Source organism: Enhydra lutris, unplaced genomic scaffold (assembly GCF_002288905.1).
Source record: "Enhydra lutris kenyoni isolate GAN:26980312 unplaced genomic scaffold, ASM228890v2 scaffoldscaffold30, whole genome shotgun sequence".
Lineage (NCBI taxonomy): Eukaryota > Metazoa > Chordata > Mammalia > Carnivora > Mustelidae > Enhydra > Enhydra lutris.
This window is the reverse complement of record NW_019154114.1, coordinates 5,933,118-5,953,940: the sequence shown is the minus strand read 5'-3', so window position 1 is coordinate 5,953,940 and position 20,823 is coordinate 5,933,118. Positions and strand designations below refer to the sequence as shown.

The 20,823-nt window shown below is 41.3% G+C and overlaps 1 protein-coding gene across 3 annotated transcripts in view; it reads right to left on the bottom strand.

Annotated features, from left to right (window-relative positions):
* LOC111152756 (UTP4, small subunit processome component) overlaps positions 1 to 20,823 on the bottom strand; it is a 36,446-nt gene that overhangs the window by 13,826 nt on the left and 1,797 nt on the right. For all 3 annotated transcript variants that reach the window (XM_022511366.1, XM_022511367.1, XM_022511368.1), the window contains exons 3-10: positions 18,015 to 18,206; positions 16,427 to 16,511; positions 14,449 to 14,538; positions 10,326 to 10,537; positions 2,771 to 2,942; positions 2,581 to 2,672; positions 1,060 to 1,156; positions 259 to 323 (exon numbers count right to left, since the gene is read on the bottom strand). In XM_022511366.1, the coding sequence (XP_022367074.1) occupies positions 259 to 323; positions 1,060 to 1,156; positions 2,581 to 2,672; positions 2,771 to 2,942; positions 10,326 to 10,537; positions 14,449 to 14,538; positions 16,427 to 16,511; positions 18,015 to 18,206 (1,005 nt within the window). The remainder of the gene's footprint in view (positions 1 to 258; positions 324 to 1,059; positions 1,157 to 2,580; positions 2,673 to 2,770; positions 2,943 to 10,325; positions 10,538 to 14,448; positions 14,539 to 16,426; positions 16,512 to 18,014; positions 18,207 to 20,823) is intronic.

The following is a 20,823-nucleotide window of genomic DNA, read 5'->3' as shown; positions in this document are numbered from 1 at the left end:
GCCTGTACCATTTTAATTTTACAAAATATGCAAATATTTACATATTAATACCAAAAGAAAAAACACAATTTCCTGTATTCATTCATCCAATAAATTCTGGATGCCTAACTCAGGAAACTTAGTCCTGTTCACACTAGTTCTTCATTCAAATCATTTAAGATTTTACAGTTTATAATATCAACCAAGTAACCCTCAAAATGCAGAATAAGAGAAATGTTCTGGACTTCAGAGCCTGAATACACAGTTACACTTCCTTACCTTTGTCTTGAGGTGCAGCAAATGATCTGCATCTCTAGAAAGTGGAAGTGTATCCCCATTCTTTCCTGGAACAAGAAATTTCCCTGAGGTTTTCCTTCTCAAAGAAAGATTATTTGTACAGTTTTCTTTTTACTAAAAAGTCATTCCTGAGTAGAATGGAATCTTTACCCCTGGGAAATCAGAAAAAATGTCTGACTTAGTAAACCCACAGTTTCCTGGGTTTATGAGGCAGAAAGCAGTGAGCACTTTCTGAGCTCCTGTTTGGGTGCCTTGGCTACGGCCCACAGTGTATCACTAATTCTTCGAAGCTACAACCTATAGCCAGGCATGCAGGTAGGTACAAGTGGGGTTTGTGTGACCTCGACTTCAACTTCATTTGCTCATTTTGAGCCCAAAGCAAAAACCTCTCATCTACTGTAAAACAACAGAGCCCAAACATTTCCTGAACAGGCTATACAAAAGGCCACTAGGCCATCACCCCAGTAAGATCCATGTGACCTCTTCTATGCAGGGCTGTCACTACCCAACATGATATCTTCTCACTTTCAACAGCCTGTTTTGATCCCAGTCAAGGCAGGATAAACTGATTCTACAACTCTTACCTCCACTACACCTCGCAGTGTACCTTACAGAATCAACTTTTAACGTATGATCCTGCTAATGATTCTAACACTGAAACAAACTGCTCTGAAGACACAGAAAAATCTACTTCCATTTTTCTACAGATTTTCAACTACAATTCTAATTTTTTGTTTCTCTCTCCAGTTTTCTTATTGGAAAAGACTTTCTCCCCCATTGTACCTGTTGCAACTGTAGATCCCAGTCGCCAAAGTTCCAAGTGATGAGTGAACTGGAAAAGGAGAAGCTGCCTCTTCTTTGAACAGGAAATGAGACGTCGCTGTATTAAAAAAAAATTGAAAAGTGACAAATAAGTCAAGGTATCCTATCGCCTCAGTGCAATATAGTACAAACATCCCAGCACATTTTTTACTGTTGAAATCCATGTACTTCATTAAAATGTCCTAAGTCCTACCATATGCCAGCACTGTCCTAGGACCTAAGGACATAATGGTAAATAAAAACATAGCTACTGGCCTCAAGCTTGGTAGTCTAAAAGGGTTGACAAAGAATTGAACAGGCAACTGCACTACATGTGTTAAGAATTTTAACAGGGCCAAGCACAGTATGTAATGGAAAAAAGTAAAAAAGAGATCTAATCTAGCATCGTGGGGGTAAAGACAGGAGCCTTGATTAGGCACATTAGTAAAAACTAGTCAGGCAAAAAAGGTAGGGCAGGATGTTCCAAGCAGAGTGAAAGCATGCAGAATTGTTGCAAGTTAATAAGAAAGCATTAGAGGGAATACAGTCTTTCCGCACACTGAACTGGGAGGGGGTAGGGATGAGGTACAGCAAGGGTTTGACAGGATTTAGTGACAGAAGATGCTGAAGGACCAGGGCCAGACCAAGACAGGTTTCATAGGCCATGCTGAGGAATTAGGTCTTTATCATGAAGGCAAAAGGGAATACCAAAGGCTTTTAAGCATGGAATGATGAGCAAAGTTGTTTTTTGAGTGGATCAATGGAGACCAGGCTGGAATGTCACAAATGTAAATAAAAGATTTTTTTTTTTAAAGGTTTTTATTTATTTGGCACAGAGATAGAGAGTACAAGTAGCCGAGCAGCAGGCAGAGGGAGGAGAAGCAGGCTCTCTGCTGAGCAGGGAGGCCGAAGTGGGGCTCGATCCCAGGACTGGGATCATTACCTGAGCCAAAGGCAGGTGCTTAACTAACTGAGCCACCCAAGCGCCCCAAAAGGAGATTATTTAACAAGTGAATCCAGATGAGAAAAGACACTGATTCAAACTAGGATAATGGCAGTGGAGACAAAAAGAAATGACTAAATTCACAAGACAATGAGGAGACACTCAGTAAGGTTTACTGGTTGAATGGAATGTAGAAGCAGGTAGCAGTAAGAAGAGTTTCTAGCTTGGGAAGATGTCCTTTTACCTAGGAAGGAACACAGGAAACCTGGATTTTCCTAGCCCCACCCAAAATAACAGAATCTAGTCTTAAAAACAAATGAACTCCTCATAAACCACAATTATCTGGAAAAGGGAATGATTTCTCCAGAACAAGAAAGAGGAGTGCTACTGTAAATCTCTTGGTACCTGTACAGGTCTTTGTGAGAGCCTTGCCTCAAAAACAGAAGGAAGAATGAAGAAAGTAGGCAACAACACAAGACCTACAGATTTGCCCAGGAAGTGTGAGCTATACTCAGTCTTACAGGACAAAGGGACAGTGGGGGCTACCGGGTGATACTTACATGGGGAAAAGTGATTTTTCGGAGAGCAGCATCATAATTCTTAACCTCCACTTTTTCCATGAGAGGACGAATGACTAAATGGGTGTCAGTGCCTAGGGCAGGAGGGGCAGGGGTTGGGAGAGAAGGAATCGGAATTAGAAAAAGTCCTGCATGGACAGGTAAAGCAGCAGCCTCGCACAGTGCAACCTACCTCCAGATATCAGTGCTGTCGGGCTGTGGGCCACTGCTCGAACGTCATGTGTATGATGCTGGAATGGCTTTGTCCGCACCCACTGCTTCTCACTGCTGTTGGAAGTCACAGAGACCAGCTGAAAATGGAATACTGTCCCCTCGGCTGTGCCCACCACGAAACTGTCTTCTTGCTGAGAAATTAAATCATTAGGGAGGTACATTTAAGCAAAACAGGGCCCAGTATGAAAAATATTCCCTGAGGTTTTCTGTCTGCACAGCCTAAGGAAAAACCTATGCCCAGAATTGAAAAGTAAGTTATAGGGTCTTTTTCCTCCAGAAGCTGACAATTCCACGGGAGGAACAAGCTCACACAGGTAATCATGTGCCCCCTACTGACAAAATCAACAATATATACCTCAGACTGTTATAGTGCTTTCAAATACACAAATTAGACCCCATTAGAAGAGCAACAAAAAAGATCGCCTAGGAATAAATTTAAATTAATAGTAAAAGAAATTATCCTCAAAAGATCTGGAAAACAGGGACTCAGTTATGAGTACACCAGTGTTCACAGCAGCATTAGTCACAAAAGCCAAAAGATGGAAACCCAAATGTACATCAATAGATGAATAAATAAGTACAATGCACTATATATATACATATATATATATAATGAAATATTATTCAGCCTTAAAAAGGGATGAAATTCTGATAATTGTATAATGTGAATAAATTTTGAAAATATTATGCTAAGTAAAATAACCCAGACACAAAAGGACAATTATTACATGATTCCACTTACATGGAGTACCTAGAAGAGCAAATTCATAGGGACAGAGTAGAATAAAGGTTAAAAGGGACTGAGAGAAATAAGGTGTTATTGTTTAACCAGTAGAGTTACCGTGTGATGAGAAAGTGGTGATGATTGCACAACACTGTGAATGTACTTAATGTCACCGAAATGTACTTTAAAATGGTTAAAATGGGGGTGCCTGAGTGGCTCAGTTGATTAAGCAACCAACTCTTGATTCAGGCTCAGGACATGATCTCAGGGTCATAGATCAAGGACCATGAGGGCTCTATGCTCAGCTCTGAGTCTGCTTCTTCCTTTTCCCTATTCGTCTGCCCCTCCACACATATACACGTGCATGCACGCATACTCTCCCTCTCTCAAAAATAAAATAAATAATTCTTTAAACAAAAAAAGGTAAAATGGCAAATTTTATGTTATGCACATTTTACCACAATAGAACAAGTTTGGTTTTTTTGTTTTTTTTTTATTTTTTTAAAGTAAAGTAAGGGCGCCTACGTGGCTCAGTTGGTTAAGTCTCCAACTCCTAATCTCAGCTCAGGTCTTGATCTCAAGGTTATGAGTTCAAGCCTCTCGAGCTCCAACAACAACAAACAAAACCCCCAGTAAACTACTGGAAATGTAGGAGGAAAAAATGCAGAACTGTAGACCCTGAAATTTTCAAATTTTCAAACCCTGAAATCCTTTTTTTTAGGATGAAGAGAGGGCAGGCCGAGAAGGGAAGTGGCCTGGTCAGTATCACACAAAGACCCAAGTTCCTTGGTCCTCAGTTTAAGGCTCTCTCTTACAAGTATGTTGAGCACTGTGACTTCTCTTAGTTTTAAAAGGTCTCGATGTATCTGGGACACCTGGGTGGCTCAGTCAGTTGAGTGTCCTACTCTCGATTTCAGCTCAGGTCACGATCTCAGCATCCCAGGATTAACCCACAAACTGGGCTCTGCGCCCAGCGGGGAGTCTGCTTGAGGATTCTCTCTCTCCCTCTGCACACCCTGGCTCATGTTCTCTTTCAAATAAATAAATAAATCTTTTATATACAAGTAAATGGTCTTGGCATGTCTGCAATTTTTAAAAATTATTTATTTATTTATTTATTTATTTGACAGAAAAAGAGAGAGGTCCCAGGTAGGCAGAGAGGCAGGCAGAGGGGGAGGAGAGAGCAGGCTCCCTGCTGAGAAGAGAACCCAATGCAGGGCTCGATCCCAGGACCCTGAGACCATGACCTGAGCCGAAGGTAGAAGCTTTAACCCACTGAGCCACCCAGGCACCCCTTGCCATGTCTACAATTTAAAAAAATATTCCTCTGTAGTCTCAAAACCATCCTCACTTTCACTCTGGCTTTTACACATACATATAACTTTGAGCAGGGGGAAAAAAAAAAGACAAGATGGATGTTTGATAAGGAAGTGAGAAAAGCCAGGAACCTGGATCAGGAGCAGCTAAACAGTCAAACAGTATTAAGATTAGATCAGCCAGTTAAGAGACATGAGATGTCTAAACATGCATGAACATGTAACTGCCACCAACTACACACTAACTGGGCTAAGAACTATATATGAGTAATCTGCAAGGTTAAGTATCGTTTGCCCTATCAGGAGAAACTGAATGACTTTGAAATGGCATAGAAAATACTGGTATTCTTGTCCTGTGAGCCCTGTGACTATGTCAGAGCTATTTTACAACTCTGTAAACTGCAGTAATGAGAGTGATGCAAAAGAATTTTGGCTGGTGGAATGCAGCCACTAATGCCCTATGGACACAAGTCCAGCAAGAATTTGTAAGTAAATTCATTTCAGCATTCCTGATGACCTTATAGAACTGCGTTTGTTAAACTGTCCTTTGAACTACCTTTAACATCTTAGTGGTTTCCTCATTAGTTAAAGAGTTACAGACAATCTCTGACATTTCCATTTCATGTTTGCATGAGTCATGATCTTATCTTGTTCCGCCCCATCATCATTTAATAGCTCTTTACACAGGTAAGGAAACTGAAACTTCAAAAGCATTTGCTCTGGGTATACCACACCACCTCAACCTGTACCAGTTCTCTTTGAGGTAACTTGCAGGCACATGATGGTGAGAAGGAAGGATACCATATTAGGTATAACAGACCAGTCTCTCCCTCATCTCTAAGAATACTATTTAAAGGGGCACCTGGGTGGCTCAGTGGGTTAAAGCCTCTGCCTTCAGCTCAGGTCATGATCCCAGGGTCCTGGGATTGAGCCCTGCATCAGGCTCGGCTCCACTGCTCAGCGGGGAGCCTGCTTCCTCCTCTCTCTCTCTCTGCCTTCTTCTCTACCTACTTGCGGTCTCTCTCAAATAAATAAAATCTAAAAAAATAAAAAAAAAAAAGAATACTATTTGAAAATCATTATCCCAAGGAAAAGTGGAGATGTTGAGCAGCTTATGAATTCACAGACTGTACCCCATCTCCAACGAAACAGCTCATTTGCGGGATGCCTGGGTGGCTGAGTTAGTTAAGTGTCTGCCTTCAGCTCATGTCATGATCCTAGGGTCCTGCAATGGAGTACCACACTGGGCTCCTTGCTCATCGGGGAGCCTGCTTCTCCCTCTGCCTGCTGCTCTCCCTGCTTGTACTCTTGCTCTCTCTCTCTCTCTGACAAATAAATAAATTAATAAATAAAATCTTCGAAAACAAATAAAAAAATAAACAGTTTATTTTCCACAAAAGGGGAGGACAGTTTGCACAAAATCCCACCAACAGAGAGGGACTAAGAAGGCAACACTAAGGGGCGCCTGGGTGGCTCAGTCATTAAGCGCCTACCTTTGGCTCAGGTCGTGATCCCAGGGTCCTGGGATCGAGCCCCGCATGAGGCTCTCCGCTCAGTGGGAAGCCTGCTTCTCCCTCTCCCCCTCCCCCTGCTTGTGTTCCCTCGCTCGCTCGCTGTGTCTCTGTCTGTCAAATAAAAGAACTGAAAAGGAAATGAAAGAAAACGGCTCTCTTAGGGTGCAGAGGGAACAAAGCAAGGGGAAAGCTGACCTGGAAAGGGAGAGGGGAAAGTGTCCTAATTCAATTACAGAGCAACTGTTTCACACAGAAAAACAATCTGAAGACTGACCTCTAAATGAAAGCAAATGTTCACTACAACTCCCTGCAGGAATCAGTACTCGCCTACTTGATAAGGGTGACAGACATCTAAGATCAAAGGACTGGGTACTTGCCACCATTCACTCTTCAGTCAATGAAAATCCATTAAAAAGATATCTAAAAATAATCAGCTGTTCTGGCAAGAGAGTATAGTGGAGAAAAGCCTTGAAATTAGGATCAGTTTCAAAAGAGATGTGAAAATAATGCCAATAACACAATCACTGTGCCAGATACTGCACCTAGCACTTTTACATGCACTGCGTATTTAATCCTCCCCAAGCTCCAGAAGGATGTATTTCTAGTCCCCTGTTTTCACAGAAGAAAAAATAAGGTTTTGTAATAAATAGCCCACCCAAAGAAGACGAGTAGCTTTGAAGTGCTACAGCTGGGATTCAAACCCAAGTCTGCCCTAGTCTCGAGAGTGTGATAAGCATTTTGAAGGCTGGAATTTGTACAATTCCATTTTTTTCCCTTAAACAAACAAACAAATGAACAGCACATAGTTCCCTGACTCTCGGGCACATATTTGCCCACATTTAAACATCTCTGAAATGAGGATATCTTATAGCTGTCAACCTGCACATAAGGGACATCTTCAGATAAAGATCAAACATCAGCATTTGCAGAATGGGGAGCACCTAGCTGGCTCAGTTAGTATAGCGTGCAACTCTTGATTTCAGGGTCGTCAGCTCAAGCCCCATGCTGGGTGTGGCACATACTTAGAAACACTAAAATAAAAACAAATTTTATAAAACAAATAAACAAGGGGCGCCTGGGTGGCTCAGTGGGTTAAGCCTCTGCCTTCAGGACAGGTCATGATCTCAGGGTCCTGGGATCGAGCCCCGCATCGGGCTCTCTGCTCAGCACCGAGCCTGCTTCTTCCTCTCTCCCTCTCTGCCTACTTGTGATCTCTGTCTGTCAAATAAATAAAATCTTAAAAAAATAAAAATAAAAATAAACAAACTTGTTTTATTCAAAACAAAATAAAAACACAACTTGCAGGATGGTTGTCAAAAACCGCGAAGAAAATCTTGGGACTATAGTGGAGCAGCATGGCTGGCTGGGAGGCATGTGTGGGAAACATGGACACTGATGACCAAGTTAAAAAGTGAATCAGAGTCCACTTGTGTGTGTGAAAAAGTTTTAGGAATATCTTACTCACTTTATGTCACTTATAACTTCCTTGTTATATATGCACAGAAGTGATATAACAAAAATTTATGCTTAAGTCTCAAGGACCTCTTCAATAAATAAAATATAAATACTATACTTAAAAATAAAAATTGTAGGGACACTTGGGCGGCTCAGTCGGTTAGGCCACTGCCTTTGGCTCAGGTCATGATCCCAGGGTTCCAGGATCGAGTCCCCCATCGGGCATCCGGCTCTCCCCGCTTCTCCCTCTGACCTTCTCCCCTCTCGTGTTCTCTCTCTCTCTCAAATAAATTAAAAAACAAAAAACAACAAAAACAAAACAAAACAAAACAAAACCATTGTAGGGGCACCTGGGTGGCTAAGTTGTTAAGCGTTTGCCTTCAGCTCCGGTCATGATCCCAGGGTCCTGGGATTGAGCCCTGCAGCAGGATCCTTGCTTGGCGGGAAAGCCTGCTTCTCCCTCTCCCACTCCCTCTGCCTGTGTTCCGTCTCTGTCAAATAAATAAAATCTCTTAAAAAAAAAAATCGTAGAGGCGCTTGAGTGGCTCAGTCGGTTAAGTCTGCCTTCGGTTGATATCATGATCCCAGGGTCCTGGGATTGAGCCTCAAGTTGGGCTCCCTGTTCAGTGAGGAGTCTGCTTCTCCCTCTTCCTCTGCCCCTCCCCCAGCTCATGCTCTCTGTCTCTCTCTCATGTTCACTCTGTCTCAAATAAATAAATCTTTTTTTTTTTTTTAAGATCTTATTTACTTATTTGTCAGAGACAGAGCACAAATGGGAAGCAGAGGTAGAAGGAGAAGCAGGCTCCCCTCTGAGCAGGGAACCCAATGCAGGCCTCAGTCCCAGGACCCTGGGATCATGACCTGAGCATGAGGCAGATGCTTAAATGACTGAGTTACCCAGGCATCCCAATAAATAAAATCTTTAAAAAATAAAATAAAATAAAAAAACATACTGCCAGTTTATATTATAATAGTTTGTAACTTTTACATTTAAAAAAAGCACTGTCAGTTTAATTCATACGGTTTCTTCTTTCCCATGATAACAAAACTATGGCATGTCCTACAACCATTTGTATCTAAGATGCAATACAATATCGTCATTACAAGCACATGGTAAAGAAAGACCAGACAGTATAAAATAGCACAGAGCACAAATTAAGCCTGCCCCCTACCTGCTCCCTACAACTTTCCTCTCTAAAAATTACCATTAGCATTTTTAATCTTCTCAGATACTGTAAATATATATACGACCAAAACTATATATACAGAAACTATTAAACATGTAAGTATCTACAAATGCTGCAAACACTACAAAATCTGCCTCTTCCTTTTTTTTTTCTTTTTAAATATTTTATTTATTTGAGAGAGAGAGAGAACAAGCAGGGGGAGTGGCAGGCAGAGGGAGAGAGAAGCAGGCTCCCTGCTGAGCAGGGAGCCCAATGCAGGGCTTGATCCCAGGACCCTGAGATCATGACCTGAACGAAGGCAGACGCTTAACCAACTAAGCCACTCAGGCACCCGCCTCTCTTTTTTAAAACTCTACATTAGAAGGAAAATTTCTTGGGGTGCCTAAGTGGCTAAGTTGGTTAAGCTACTGACTTTGGCTCAGGTCATGATCTTGGAGTCCTGGAATTGGTCTTGTATCGGGCCCTGCACTCAGTGGGGAGTCTGCTTCTTCCTCTCTCCCTCCCCCTGTTTCTCCAGTTCGTGCTAATAAATAAATAACATCTTTAAAAAAAAAGGAAAATTTCTCCTACTTATTTCAACTTATTCTTCATTATAGTTACTTGGGACATCTAAGTGTTTCACAAGACTTTAATACCCATCAAACTGTTCTCATGGAAAACCTGTTAAGTGGGATAGAAACAACTTATAAGCAAGAAAAGCAAGCATGACTGATCTCTACACTAGACTGCATATCCACACTTAAGAGAGCAAACAAGTCTCAAACTAAGATGACTAAGAATAAAGGATCTAGTCAGCAAATCTCAAAGTCACTTTCCATGCCCCAGTGCTGAAATACCCCAAGGTTTCTAATTAAGAATTCATGTTACCAAAATGGAAAAGGCACACATTTTCAACACAAGTCTGCTAAAGTCGTATTAAAAAAGGAGAAATTTAATTTTTTCAAAATCACTATAAAATTATTTCCTAATTTCCTAAGATAGGAAGCAGAAGAGTTACACAAAGAGTGAAAAATAGCACTTCTCAAAATTCTTCTAGGGTACTTGTGGCCTATCTAAATCAGACTGGATTAACTGGGGGTGGGGAGTATCTGAAGAAAACTTCTTTGCTAACTAATATTCTAGAGGATATCCTCTAACTAACTGTTAGGAGAATAAGAGGGTTCAAAGAAATTATGTGGGTTTCAGATGCATTTTTCTAAACTCATCTTCCTCCATAAAACATTGAGGATTAGGGAACATTGTGCCACATCACTGACGTGGCCCTCTCTGTTCACCCCCAGGCTGTTGAGGAACTGCTCCAAACAGGGACCATACTCACATCAGATACCGCAATGGACTGCACATCAGCATTTGCAATGAGATGGTTCTTCACAAGCGTCCCAGTAGCTGAGTCCCAGAACTGCACCTTCCCAGCAGAGTCCACACTTATGACAGTGCCATCAGACAAGAAGGCCACGCCCCATATGATACACTTCCGCTTAGACACACCCATATACTGCCTATCCACCAGCATCTTATGAACAGCGCTCCCTGAAAAATAAGAAAAGCCCAAATTTGAATAGTACTTACTTCTTTTGTCTTCAAAACCCGCCTGTGGTAGGCATCTATTAAGTTAGCTGCCTGAGCACAGACCGTAAACAACCACTAAATAGTAGTTATGGTGAACTCAGTCTCAGAACACAAAAATGGTTACCTAAAGACTGTGGGGGAGAAAGAGGAGGGGTGGTTGGAGACTGAAACTGGCAGGGGGAAGAGGTGCAACTGAAAGGAGACATTTGGGACTTCACTTAAAACTGCCTAAAAGCAACGTGTATTACACTTGACTCTTTTCTAAAACCCCAGAAAAAAGGGAGAGAAGACAACAGTTGACAAAATGTTGGGAATGAAAAAGGAAACAGAGTAGTAACTGACATACCAGAGCCCTGAAACTAAGTCTTAAGTCAACAGTCATAAAACCAAGAAGCCACTTGATCTATACCATGAAATCCTCAGAAGACTCAGGAACTGTGCTGACCCCGAAAATTGGAAAAAGAAGTGAAAGTGGAACTAAAAAGAGAAATTGGTTGAAACTATGTTTAAGAAACTTATAGATCTGGGGCGCCTGGGTGGCTCAGGTGGTTAATCGACTGCCTTCAGCTCAGGTCATGATCCTAGAGTTCCGGGATCGAGTCCCTCATCGGGCTCCCTGCTCAGCAGGGAGTCTGCTTGTCCCTCTGACCCTCTCCCCTCTCATGCTCTCTCTAAAGTAAATAAATAAAAAATTAAAAAAAAAACAAACTTACAGATCTTTCAGGTAACTATCTGCTAACTGAAAAGCCAGGCAACTCCCAAACTTCACCTCGAGTAAGAATGGAGATTCATTCTCCCAAGAGAGAGATCAGGCACAACTGAGGGTGGGATTACTATACGGAAAATAGATAAAGTGAAAATATATTAACTGAACATTGAGAACACCAGTTTTCTTCTCAGAATGCTGATGCCCAAGCTTACTATCACCAGGACATTTTTGGGAAATATGACCAGCCCAAGAAAAAAGATAAAAAAAGCCAATGTCTTTGGAGGTTTCCCAAAATAAGACTCCAGCCAAATCATCCTTCGGTGAAGCCCATGAGCAATCAGCTCTACTCACGTGGTAAGGAAGGTAATCAGAGACACGTGCGCAAAGCCTGAATATGAAAGGCAGACGCCACGGAGACTACCAGAAAAAAATACCAGGGAGAAAACAGCCAGAGGGAAGAATACCTGACAAATATCCTGAATAACCTCAGAAAGAAAAGTCCGTATACTATGAAAGAAAGAATGCTATAAAAAAGAACCCTCAGGGGGCACCTGGGTGGCTCAGTGGGTTAAAGCCTCTGCCTTCAGGTCAGGTCATGATCCCAGGGTCCCGGGATCGAGCCCCACATCGGGCTCTCTGCTCAGCAGGGAGCCTGCTTCCTCCTCTCTCTCTGCCTCTCTCTCTGCCTGCCTCTCTGCCTACTTGTGATCGCTCTGTCAAATAAATAAATAAAATCTTAAAAAAAAAAAAAAAGAACCCTCAGGAAACAAACAAGAACTCTGAAAATGGCAGAAATGAAAAGCTCAGTTAACAGGATTTACAGATAAAGACAAGGGATGCCTAGCATGCCCAGTCGGTGGAACATGTGACTCTTGATCTTGATCCTGAAGGTTTTGAGTTCGAGCCCCACACCGGGTGTAGCAACTGCTTAAAAAAATAGTATCTAGGGCTCACCTCATTCCGTGAGGCTGAGTGGCTCAGCCAGTTAAGGGGCTGCCTTCAGCTCAGGTCATGATCCTGGGGTCCTGGGGCTGAGCCCCACATCGGGCTCCCTGCTCAGTGGGGAGTCTGCTTCTCCTTCTCCCTCTGCTGCCCCCTCTGCTGGTGCTCTCTTGTTCATGCTCTCTCACTCATGCTCTCTCTCTCAAATAAATAAATAAAATATTTAAAAATAATAATAAAATCTAAATAAATAAGTAAAAGATAAAAATAAAGATAAACTACCAGGAAGCAGAATAAAAAGTCAAAGATATGAAAAATAAGAAGGGGAAAAAGACAAGAATATTAAAGAGCCAACATCCAAATAGTAAAATTTCAGAAAGAGAAAATGGAGAAACTCCTTTACCAAATAATTTAAGAATTTTCACCAGAGCTGAGGGGCACCTGGATGGTGCAGTTGGTTAAGCATCTAACTCTTCGTTTCGGCTCAGGTCCTGGGATCGAGCCCTGTATTAGGCTCTGCACTCAGCTCAAGAGTCAACTTAGGACTCTTTCTCCCTATGGCCCTCCCATCGCACCCTCTCTCTCTAAAAAAAGTAAATAAACCTTTTAAAAAGTTGGAGGGGGGAGCACCCGGGTGGCTCAGTTGATTAAGTATCTGCCTTTGGCTCAGGTCATGATCCCAAGGTCCTGGGATCTAGCCCCACGTCAGTTCCTTGCTCAGTGGGGAGCCTGCTGCTCCCCCTCTTTGTGCTCTGTCAAATAAATAAAATCTTTAAAAAAAAAAATTTCTCCAAGAACTGAAAACTGGGTTTTTTTATTAAAATAATCTACCAATGGGGAGCCTGGGTGGCTCAGTGGGTTAAGGCCTCTGCCTTCGGCTTGAGTATGATCCCGGGGTCCTGGGATCGAGCCCCGCATCAGGCTCTCTGCTCGGCGGGGGGCCTGGGTCCTCCTCTCTCTCTGCCTACTTGTGATCTCTGCCTGTCAAATAAATAAATAAAATCTTTAAAACAATAAAATAAAATAATCCACCAAGTATCTAATACAATTGATATTAATGGATCCACACATCAAGAAACCCAATTATTACATTTCAGAACAGTAAGTAAGTAAGATCCTAAAAGCTTCTTGGAAAAACAAACCAAAAAACCTATACAAAAGATCTTCCAGAATGGCATCAGATTTTATAATAATACTCGAAACTGAAGTTCTAATGAACCCCTTCTCATGATCTACCAAACAAAGGAATAAACCAGGAAACTGAATGGAACAGGGGATTCTACCTGAGAGAGAAGCAAAGGAGATCCATGGAATGACAGAAATCAGGGTTCAAGACCTACAGAGGTACAGCAGGACCAGAAACTGGTACACTAGACTGGAGGTCAGAAGGCTCTGGGGAGAGAATCATTCAAGATAAAAGTGGTAGAAAGAAAATCAGATCTATCCGAACCTAATTTATACAACTGGAAAAATTTGAGGATGAATCAGTAAGACCGATAACATACATACATACATATGTGTATGTGTGTGTGTATGTATATATATATGTATGTATAAGTATATATATATATGTATGTATATATATATACACACACTCCAGAAACACCAGAGAAATTAGCTAAAAGCAACCCAAAAGGAGTCCTTTGCCTATGCATGTATAACAGGTAACAATAAAAAATTTGTTTAAACATGGAGGAAAAAGAAAAATGAGACAAACCTGACCTGTTTTTACTTCCTATCTTTGGATGGGCATACAGATGGGCCCACCTAACAAGCTGAACTCATCACTGAAGTATTCCATAAGCCAATTCTGCAGGCCAAGAATTAAGAAAGTATATGGTTCTCTACCTTTCTGATCTCATGCCTCACCAATTATGCCACTAAGACCTTATGTTCCTCAAAGAGAGGCATCTACTTTTACCAAGATCTGGTATATATAAATAGGTATTCTAACTGGTCATTTGTAGTAAATGTCATATTGCTCAAGGGTGAATTCTTAGTAGATAAAACATACATATCCCATCGAATAACCAGGATTCCCCCAAAACCAGCAGTAGCAATCCAAGAAAGGAGTGAAATTCATGGCTAACATTCTCACAAGGTTAATGAGATGTTAGGCCCTAAAGGTCACTGAAAGCACAAAGGCTTAAGGTTTTGGAAACCACCAATGCGAATCTGACAAACAAGACCCAAAACCCAAACGAACTTAGAAAACAGTCACCTGATTTGACATCAAACACACTAATGTAGTCTATGGAGCCAGCTGCAACGTGGGTACCAGAGGGATGCCAGCTGAGACTCAGGATGCGACCTTGGGAGTTGTACAAGAAAAAGAGAGGGACATACACATAAATATACAGTAAAAGGTACCTGAGTTCTCCTTTGACCACTATCTACAGGGCTAGTGTTCTACAATCTTAGCTCTCATCTACTGCACTCCTGTTAAGAATGTTTTATAATGTTTCATAATAGATGAGGAACAACTCTACCTTGGTGCCATAACAAAGTATATGAAGAATATTACTTTAACAATGTAGAAATGGTTGAAAGGAGTGTAAAGAAACACAACTTTTTGAGGACGATCTGTCACTAACCTAATAAAATTTAAAGGTGCATATTTGGCTCAGCAATTGCACTGGAAATTAATCAAGGAGAAACACTAGCAGGAGTGTTCAGAAATATGTATACTGGAATATGCATTGCTGCCCTGATTATAGGGAGTTTGGTTAAATAAATTATGGAACACAATAAAATGGAATGCCATGCAGACTGGCATGATTGACACGGAAGGATATCTGTGCTACACCAAGTGAAAAAACAAACACAAGCACTCCCGTGTAGTTGTTCATACAAATATACAAGATTACTTCCAAAATCTTTGGAAGTAATCCAATACTTCCAAAATCTACTACTGCTTATGGAACAGAAGAGATACTTATTTTCTCTTTCACACTTGGCTAAACACACAAATTGTGAATAAACATTATATCATTTTTCTAATTAAAAAAGAGGGGCGCCTGGGTGGCTCAATGGGTTAAAGCCTCTGCCTTCGGCTCAGGTCGAGGTCCTGGGGTCCTGGGATTGAGCCCCGCATCGGGCTCTCTGCTCAGCAGGGAGCCTGCTTCTTCCTCTCTCTCTGCCTGCCTCTCTGCCTACTTGTGATCTATCAAATAAATAAAATATTTAAAGGGAAAAAAAAAAAAGAACACCCAAGGGGCACCTGGGTGGCTTAGTTGGTTGTGTCAGACTCTTAATTTTTGGCTCAGATCATGATCTTGGGTTCGTGAGATCAAGCCCTATGTCAGGCTCCTTGATCAGCAGGAAGTCTGCTTGAGATTCTCTTTCCTTCTGCCCTTCCCTCTGCTCATGCGCTTTAATAAGTAAATCTTAAAAAAAAAAAAAAAAAAAAAAAGAGGAAACACCCACACCTGGCTGGCTCAGTTAGTTGAGCATGTGACTCCTGAGGCTGTAGGTCTGAGCCCCATGATAGGTGTGGAGACTACTTAAAAATAAAACCTTCATAAATAAATAAATAAAACAAAACAGAGGGACTCAGACTAGCAGATAATCAATATTACTAATGGACACAGAATACATAGGACAGGTACTATTCTCTAGAAGGGTCAGCAAGCTATGGTCCAACAGCCAAATGAGGCCCACTAATCGTTTTCATAAATAAGTTTTACCAAAGCAGAGCCATACCTATTTGTTTAACTACTATCTACGGCTACTTTTATGGAATGAGAGTTGACAAGAGTATATGGAAGGCAAAACCTAAACTACTTACTACCTGCTATCTTTACAGAAAAAGTTTGTCAACCCCTGCCCTAGAAGTCAGTGTCAACTGGTCTAAGTGAAACATAGATAATTGTTTAAAAATTCCAGTTTTAAGACTTTATGTACAACATTAAAACTTCAAAATGAAAATAAGTAAGAATTAACCAAGTGACTTATACAAAACACTGGCTTTCCTATTTTGGATCTCTAGTTTTCTGTAATACTAAAGCAGGTGATCATAACTATGCTACAGGATAAAGAAAGCCTGAGTGAGGGACAGCTTTGAGCACATATCCTATATTCAGATAAGTCAGCATATGGATAAAATATTACTTGGATGTATGGGAAAACAGCCTATCCCCAGCAGCACAGAAACCTAACTTCTTAAGGCCACTCATTGCCCCACCAAAAATGACCCTTACTTTTCTGCCGATCAAAATTTCTTTCAAACTGGATTTTGTCTGGAGTGATTTGAAACAGCTTCACAGATCCATCTTCACAGCCAACCTATTAGAGAGAGAAATAGAAAACAGAGAAGACAAGCATTTTGTCTAAATATAAATATAAACTAAATATAAATATAAACAGTCCTTCCCTAAAGCTGTCACTTGCTGTGAAAAAGAAAAATACTATGTGAGAGAAGAAAAAAACTTATTGGTACCAAGAAACTGATAGTGGGGGCGCCTGGGTGGCTCAGTGGGTTAAGCCGCTGCCTTCAGCTCAGGTCATGATCTCAGGGTTCTGGGATCGAGCCCCGCATCGGGCTCTCTGCTCGGCGGGGAGTCTGCTTCCTCCTCTCTCTCTACCTGCCTCTCTGCCTGCTTGTCATCTCTCTCTGTCAAATAAACAAATAAAATCTTTAAAAAAAAAAAAAAAAAGAAACTGATAGTGTATTCCTGGCAGCCTTCACATCCTAGCTAGAAAACAGGCTAATCAGTGACCCAATTCCTGTAGAGAACATGGAAAAGAAGTAGGATTTTCACAGCATATATCTTCTAGAGACCCATGGCCTAAATAAAAGACCCATTAACTATACAACCTAAATAGAGACACATCAAGATATTTTATAAATCAGTGAAAATCAAACAAGAATCAGAGACTTATCCCAGAAAATGAAATATCTAGAAGCACACATTTTAATAACAGCGGGGGCGGCGGGGGGCATGTCTTTTCAGTCTGCACTCAAACAATTTTTGAGAAACACTGTGGCAAAACATAGTTCCATAAGTTAACTTGTGGAAGGACTTCCCAGAACTTTTAACAGACACTAGTGTGTTGTGAATCTACGGAGGGATCTCACGTTAACACGCCATATTCTCAAATGATATATACCATAAAACATAAAGCACAAGACAACAAAAAACAGTCTCCACAGCTCCCAATTCCAACTAAAGTTTGAGAAATGCTGAACCAAACTAAGCCTCTCATTTCATAAATGAATAAATGAGGTCCAAAGTAGGGGCGCCTGGGTGGCTCAGTGGGTTAAGCCTCTGTCTTTGGCTCAGGTCATAATCCCAGGGTCCTGGGATCGAGCCCCGCATCGGGCTCTCTGCTCAGCAGGGAGCCTGCTTCCCCTTCTCTCTCTGCCTGCTGCTCTGACTACTTGTGATCTCTCTCTCTCTCTCTCTCTGTCAAATAAATAAATAAAAAATCTTAAAAAAAAAAAATGAGGTCCAAAGTAGCAGCAGAAAGGATGCAAAAGGACAAGTGATTTTTAACTCTCAGTATCAACTCCAATATTTTATTGGGGCTGCTGGAATCTACATCAGATTGGAGTTGCTACACATCATAATATGATTTAACTTTACCCTCCTGTGAACACAGAGAAGAAACTTTAAGTAAGCACAAGAGAAATCTAGCTTAAAATTACTAACAGTTGGGGCACCTGGCTGGCTCAGTCGGTAAAGCATGGGACTCTTGATTTCAGGGTTGTGAATTCAAGCCCCAGGCTGGGTCACAGAGATTACTGAGAAATAAAATCTTTAAAATTACCAATACTTGCTTACTGACCAAAAGCTGAGAACCATGGGGACTGACAGCCATGCTCCAAATGGGTCCTCCAAAGGCATCCACGGCATACTTGATGTTTAACGCCTGCAAATCATACTCGATAATTTCTCCATTGAGTCCAGCACTAAAGAGTCGCTGTCCTTTTGCCCAACACAGAGCTTCTGTAGCCCGAGACTCATGACCTGGAAAAAACTACAGAAACATCATAACTTGTCAATCCACCATCAATTAATCAGCTAGCAGCACTGAGTGGTCATAGGCAACAAGGTAGTAATTAAAACACTTCTCTAGAAATAACTAGTGTGGGGTCTTTTTCTATCAGAAGATCATATTAATTAAGATTTTCAGTTCTTAGATTCAAATTTTAGTTACCTATACAGTTGGTTTTGTTTCTCTAAGAATTTTTCTGCAAAACCTTCCCAGTAAAATAAAGTTTGTATACAACTCTATTTGACATATCCAATTAAAAAATATATGTAACTATCTTGACTGGGTGATGGTTTCGAAGGTTTATGTATGTCAAAGTTATCAATGTATATACTTTTTTTTTTTTTTTTAAGATTTTATTTATTTGAGAGAGACAAGGAGAGAGAGGACGAGCCGGGGGGAGGAGTAGAGGGAGAGGGAAAAGCGGACTCCTCTACTGAGCAGGGAGCCCAATGAGGGGCTCCATCCTGGGACTTCAGGATCGCAACCTCGGCCAAGGCAGATGCTTAACCAACTGAGCAACCCAGGCGCCCCAATGTATATACTTTAAATTCATGCTGTTTATAGTGTCAATTTTACCATTAAAATTTTTTTTAAAGATTTTATTTATTTAACAGAGAGAGAGAGAGAGAGATAGTGAGAAAGGGAACACAAGCAGGAGGAGTAGGAAAGGGAGAAGCAGGCTTCCCGCTGAGCAGGGAGCCCAATGTGGGGTTTGATCCCAGCACCCTGGGATCATGACCTGAGCCAAAGGCAGACAGGCACTCAGGCACCCCTAAAATTTTTTTTAAATAAAATAAATGAGGGCACCTGGCTGGCTCAGTCAGAAGAGCATGAGACTCTTGATCTGAGGGTCATGAATTTAAGCCCCACATTGGGTGGATGTAGAGATTACTAAATTACAAAAAAAAAAAAAAAAGGAATAAACTTTTAAAATAAAAAACTTAAAAATAATAAACAACGTAGCTCAATCCAGTGTTTCATTCAAGTCTCGGATTTCTAAGTGTTTTCTTAGCACTTAAAAGAGTTTTCAGAGTTGGGGTGCCTGGGTGGCTCAGTGGGTTAAGCCTCTGCCCTCAGCTCGGGTCTTGGTCTCGGGGTCCTGGGATCAAGCCCCGCATCGGGCTCTCCGCTCGACCAGGGAGCTTGCTTCCCCCTCTCCTTCTGCCTGCCTCTCTGCCTACCTGTGATCTTTCTCTCTCTGTCAAATGAGAGAGGGGGAAGCAGGCTCCCCGCCGAGCAGAGAGCCGGACGGGGGGCTTGATCCTAGGACCCCAAGATCATGACCCGAGCCGAAGGCAGAGGCCTAACCCACTGAGCAACCCAGGCGCCTCTAAATAAATAAAATCTTTAAAAAAAAAAAGTTTTTATACATTTCAAGACATTTTATTCTTAAATCTGCTCAGCACGAAAGGGACTGAATAGGTACAATTTTTCCTCTCTATTGTTAACAATAGTAGGGAAGGGAGTATGGAAAAAGCAAAAGATTAGAATGAATTGATTACTGTTGAAAAAAGAGTTAAAAAAAAATAAGAGACGCTCAGTAAAGAATGACTGAAATACTCTTTAAACAAGTATTAACTCAGGAGTGGCTCTGTACTAGGCCCTTACTAAATGATGGGAATACAGTTATCAATATCACTGACATAGTCTCAATTTGAAGTTTAGTGGGGAAGAAAAACATTAAACAAACATATGAACTATTATATAATTTTAATCATCATAATGACAAGAAATACCCAGAGTGCAATAAGCAAGTAGCATAGCACATTTTTCATAGTATAGAATCTGGCCTATTTGGGGTGATGACCAATTTTTTAACTCTTTTGGTTCTTCCAGGGTCAACTCCATTAAGTCATCCCTTTTCGGGATTCCTAAACCCACATCATCAGAGTAAGGCAATGCTCCACTAAGATTCTATGTCGGTGCTTAGCTTTACCATAACATTCACCTACTGTTTGGAAACTGTATACTCATATTTCCCCCACTGGACATTGAGCTCCTTCAAGGTAGGGCCTCTGACACTTGTCATAATGCCTAATACTTGCCACTCACTCATTTAGAAACAATTGCAGAATGCCTAAATTCCAAGTACTAGGCTGCTGGGCACTGAATTCATCTATCTCTCCGTTCACAGGCATTCATTCAGTGCCTTGGATGCATAACACAATAAATGTGAAATGAATTATATTGTTGCACCCAAAATCAGTAATCAGTGCCTTTGAAAAATATGCTGCTGTAACAGCCCTCTGCATACACCCAAACAGTATTTTCCTCTTTAATCCCACATACAGGCATTTAGGTCTACATTCTCTCAGACAGATGAACTTAGAAATCCATCTTCCTACCATCAAGTTACCAGAAAGTTTGATACTAAGATGTTTCATGGTTTTTTGTGAATTGACAATGAAATGGGTACTGACAACACCAGCAGGAAATGCCACCTTACCAAAGTTGCAGTGGTGCAGAGACAGATATAAAGCAATGGTCCTAACAGCTTCCCCCTCCGCCTTTTTTTTTTTTTTTTAAAAGATTAATTTATTTGACACAGAGAGAAAGACAGCTTGCGAGAGGGAACACAAGCAGGGGCAGTGGGAGAGGG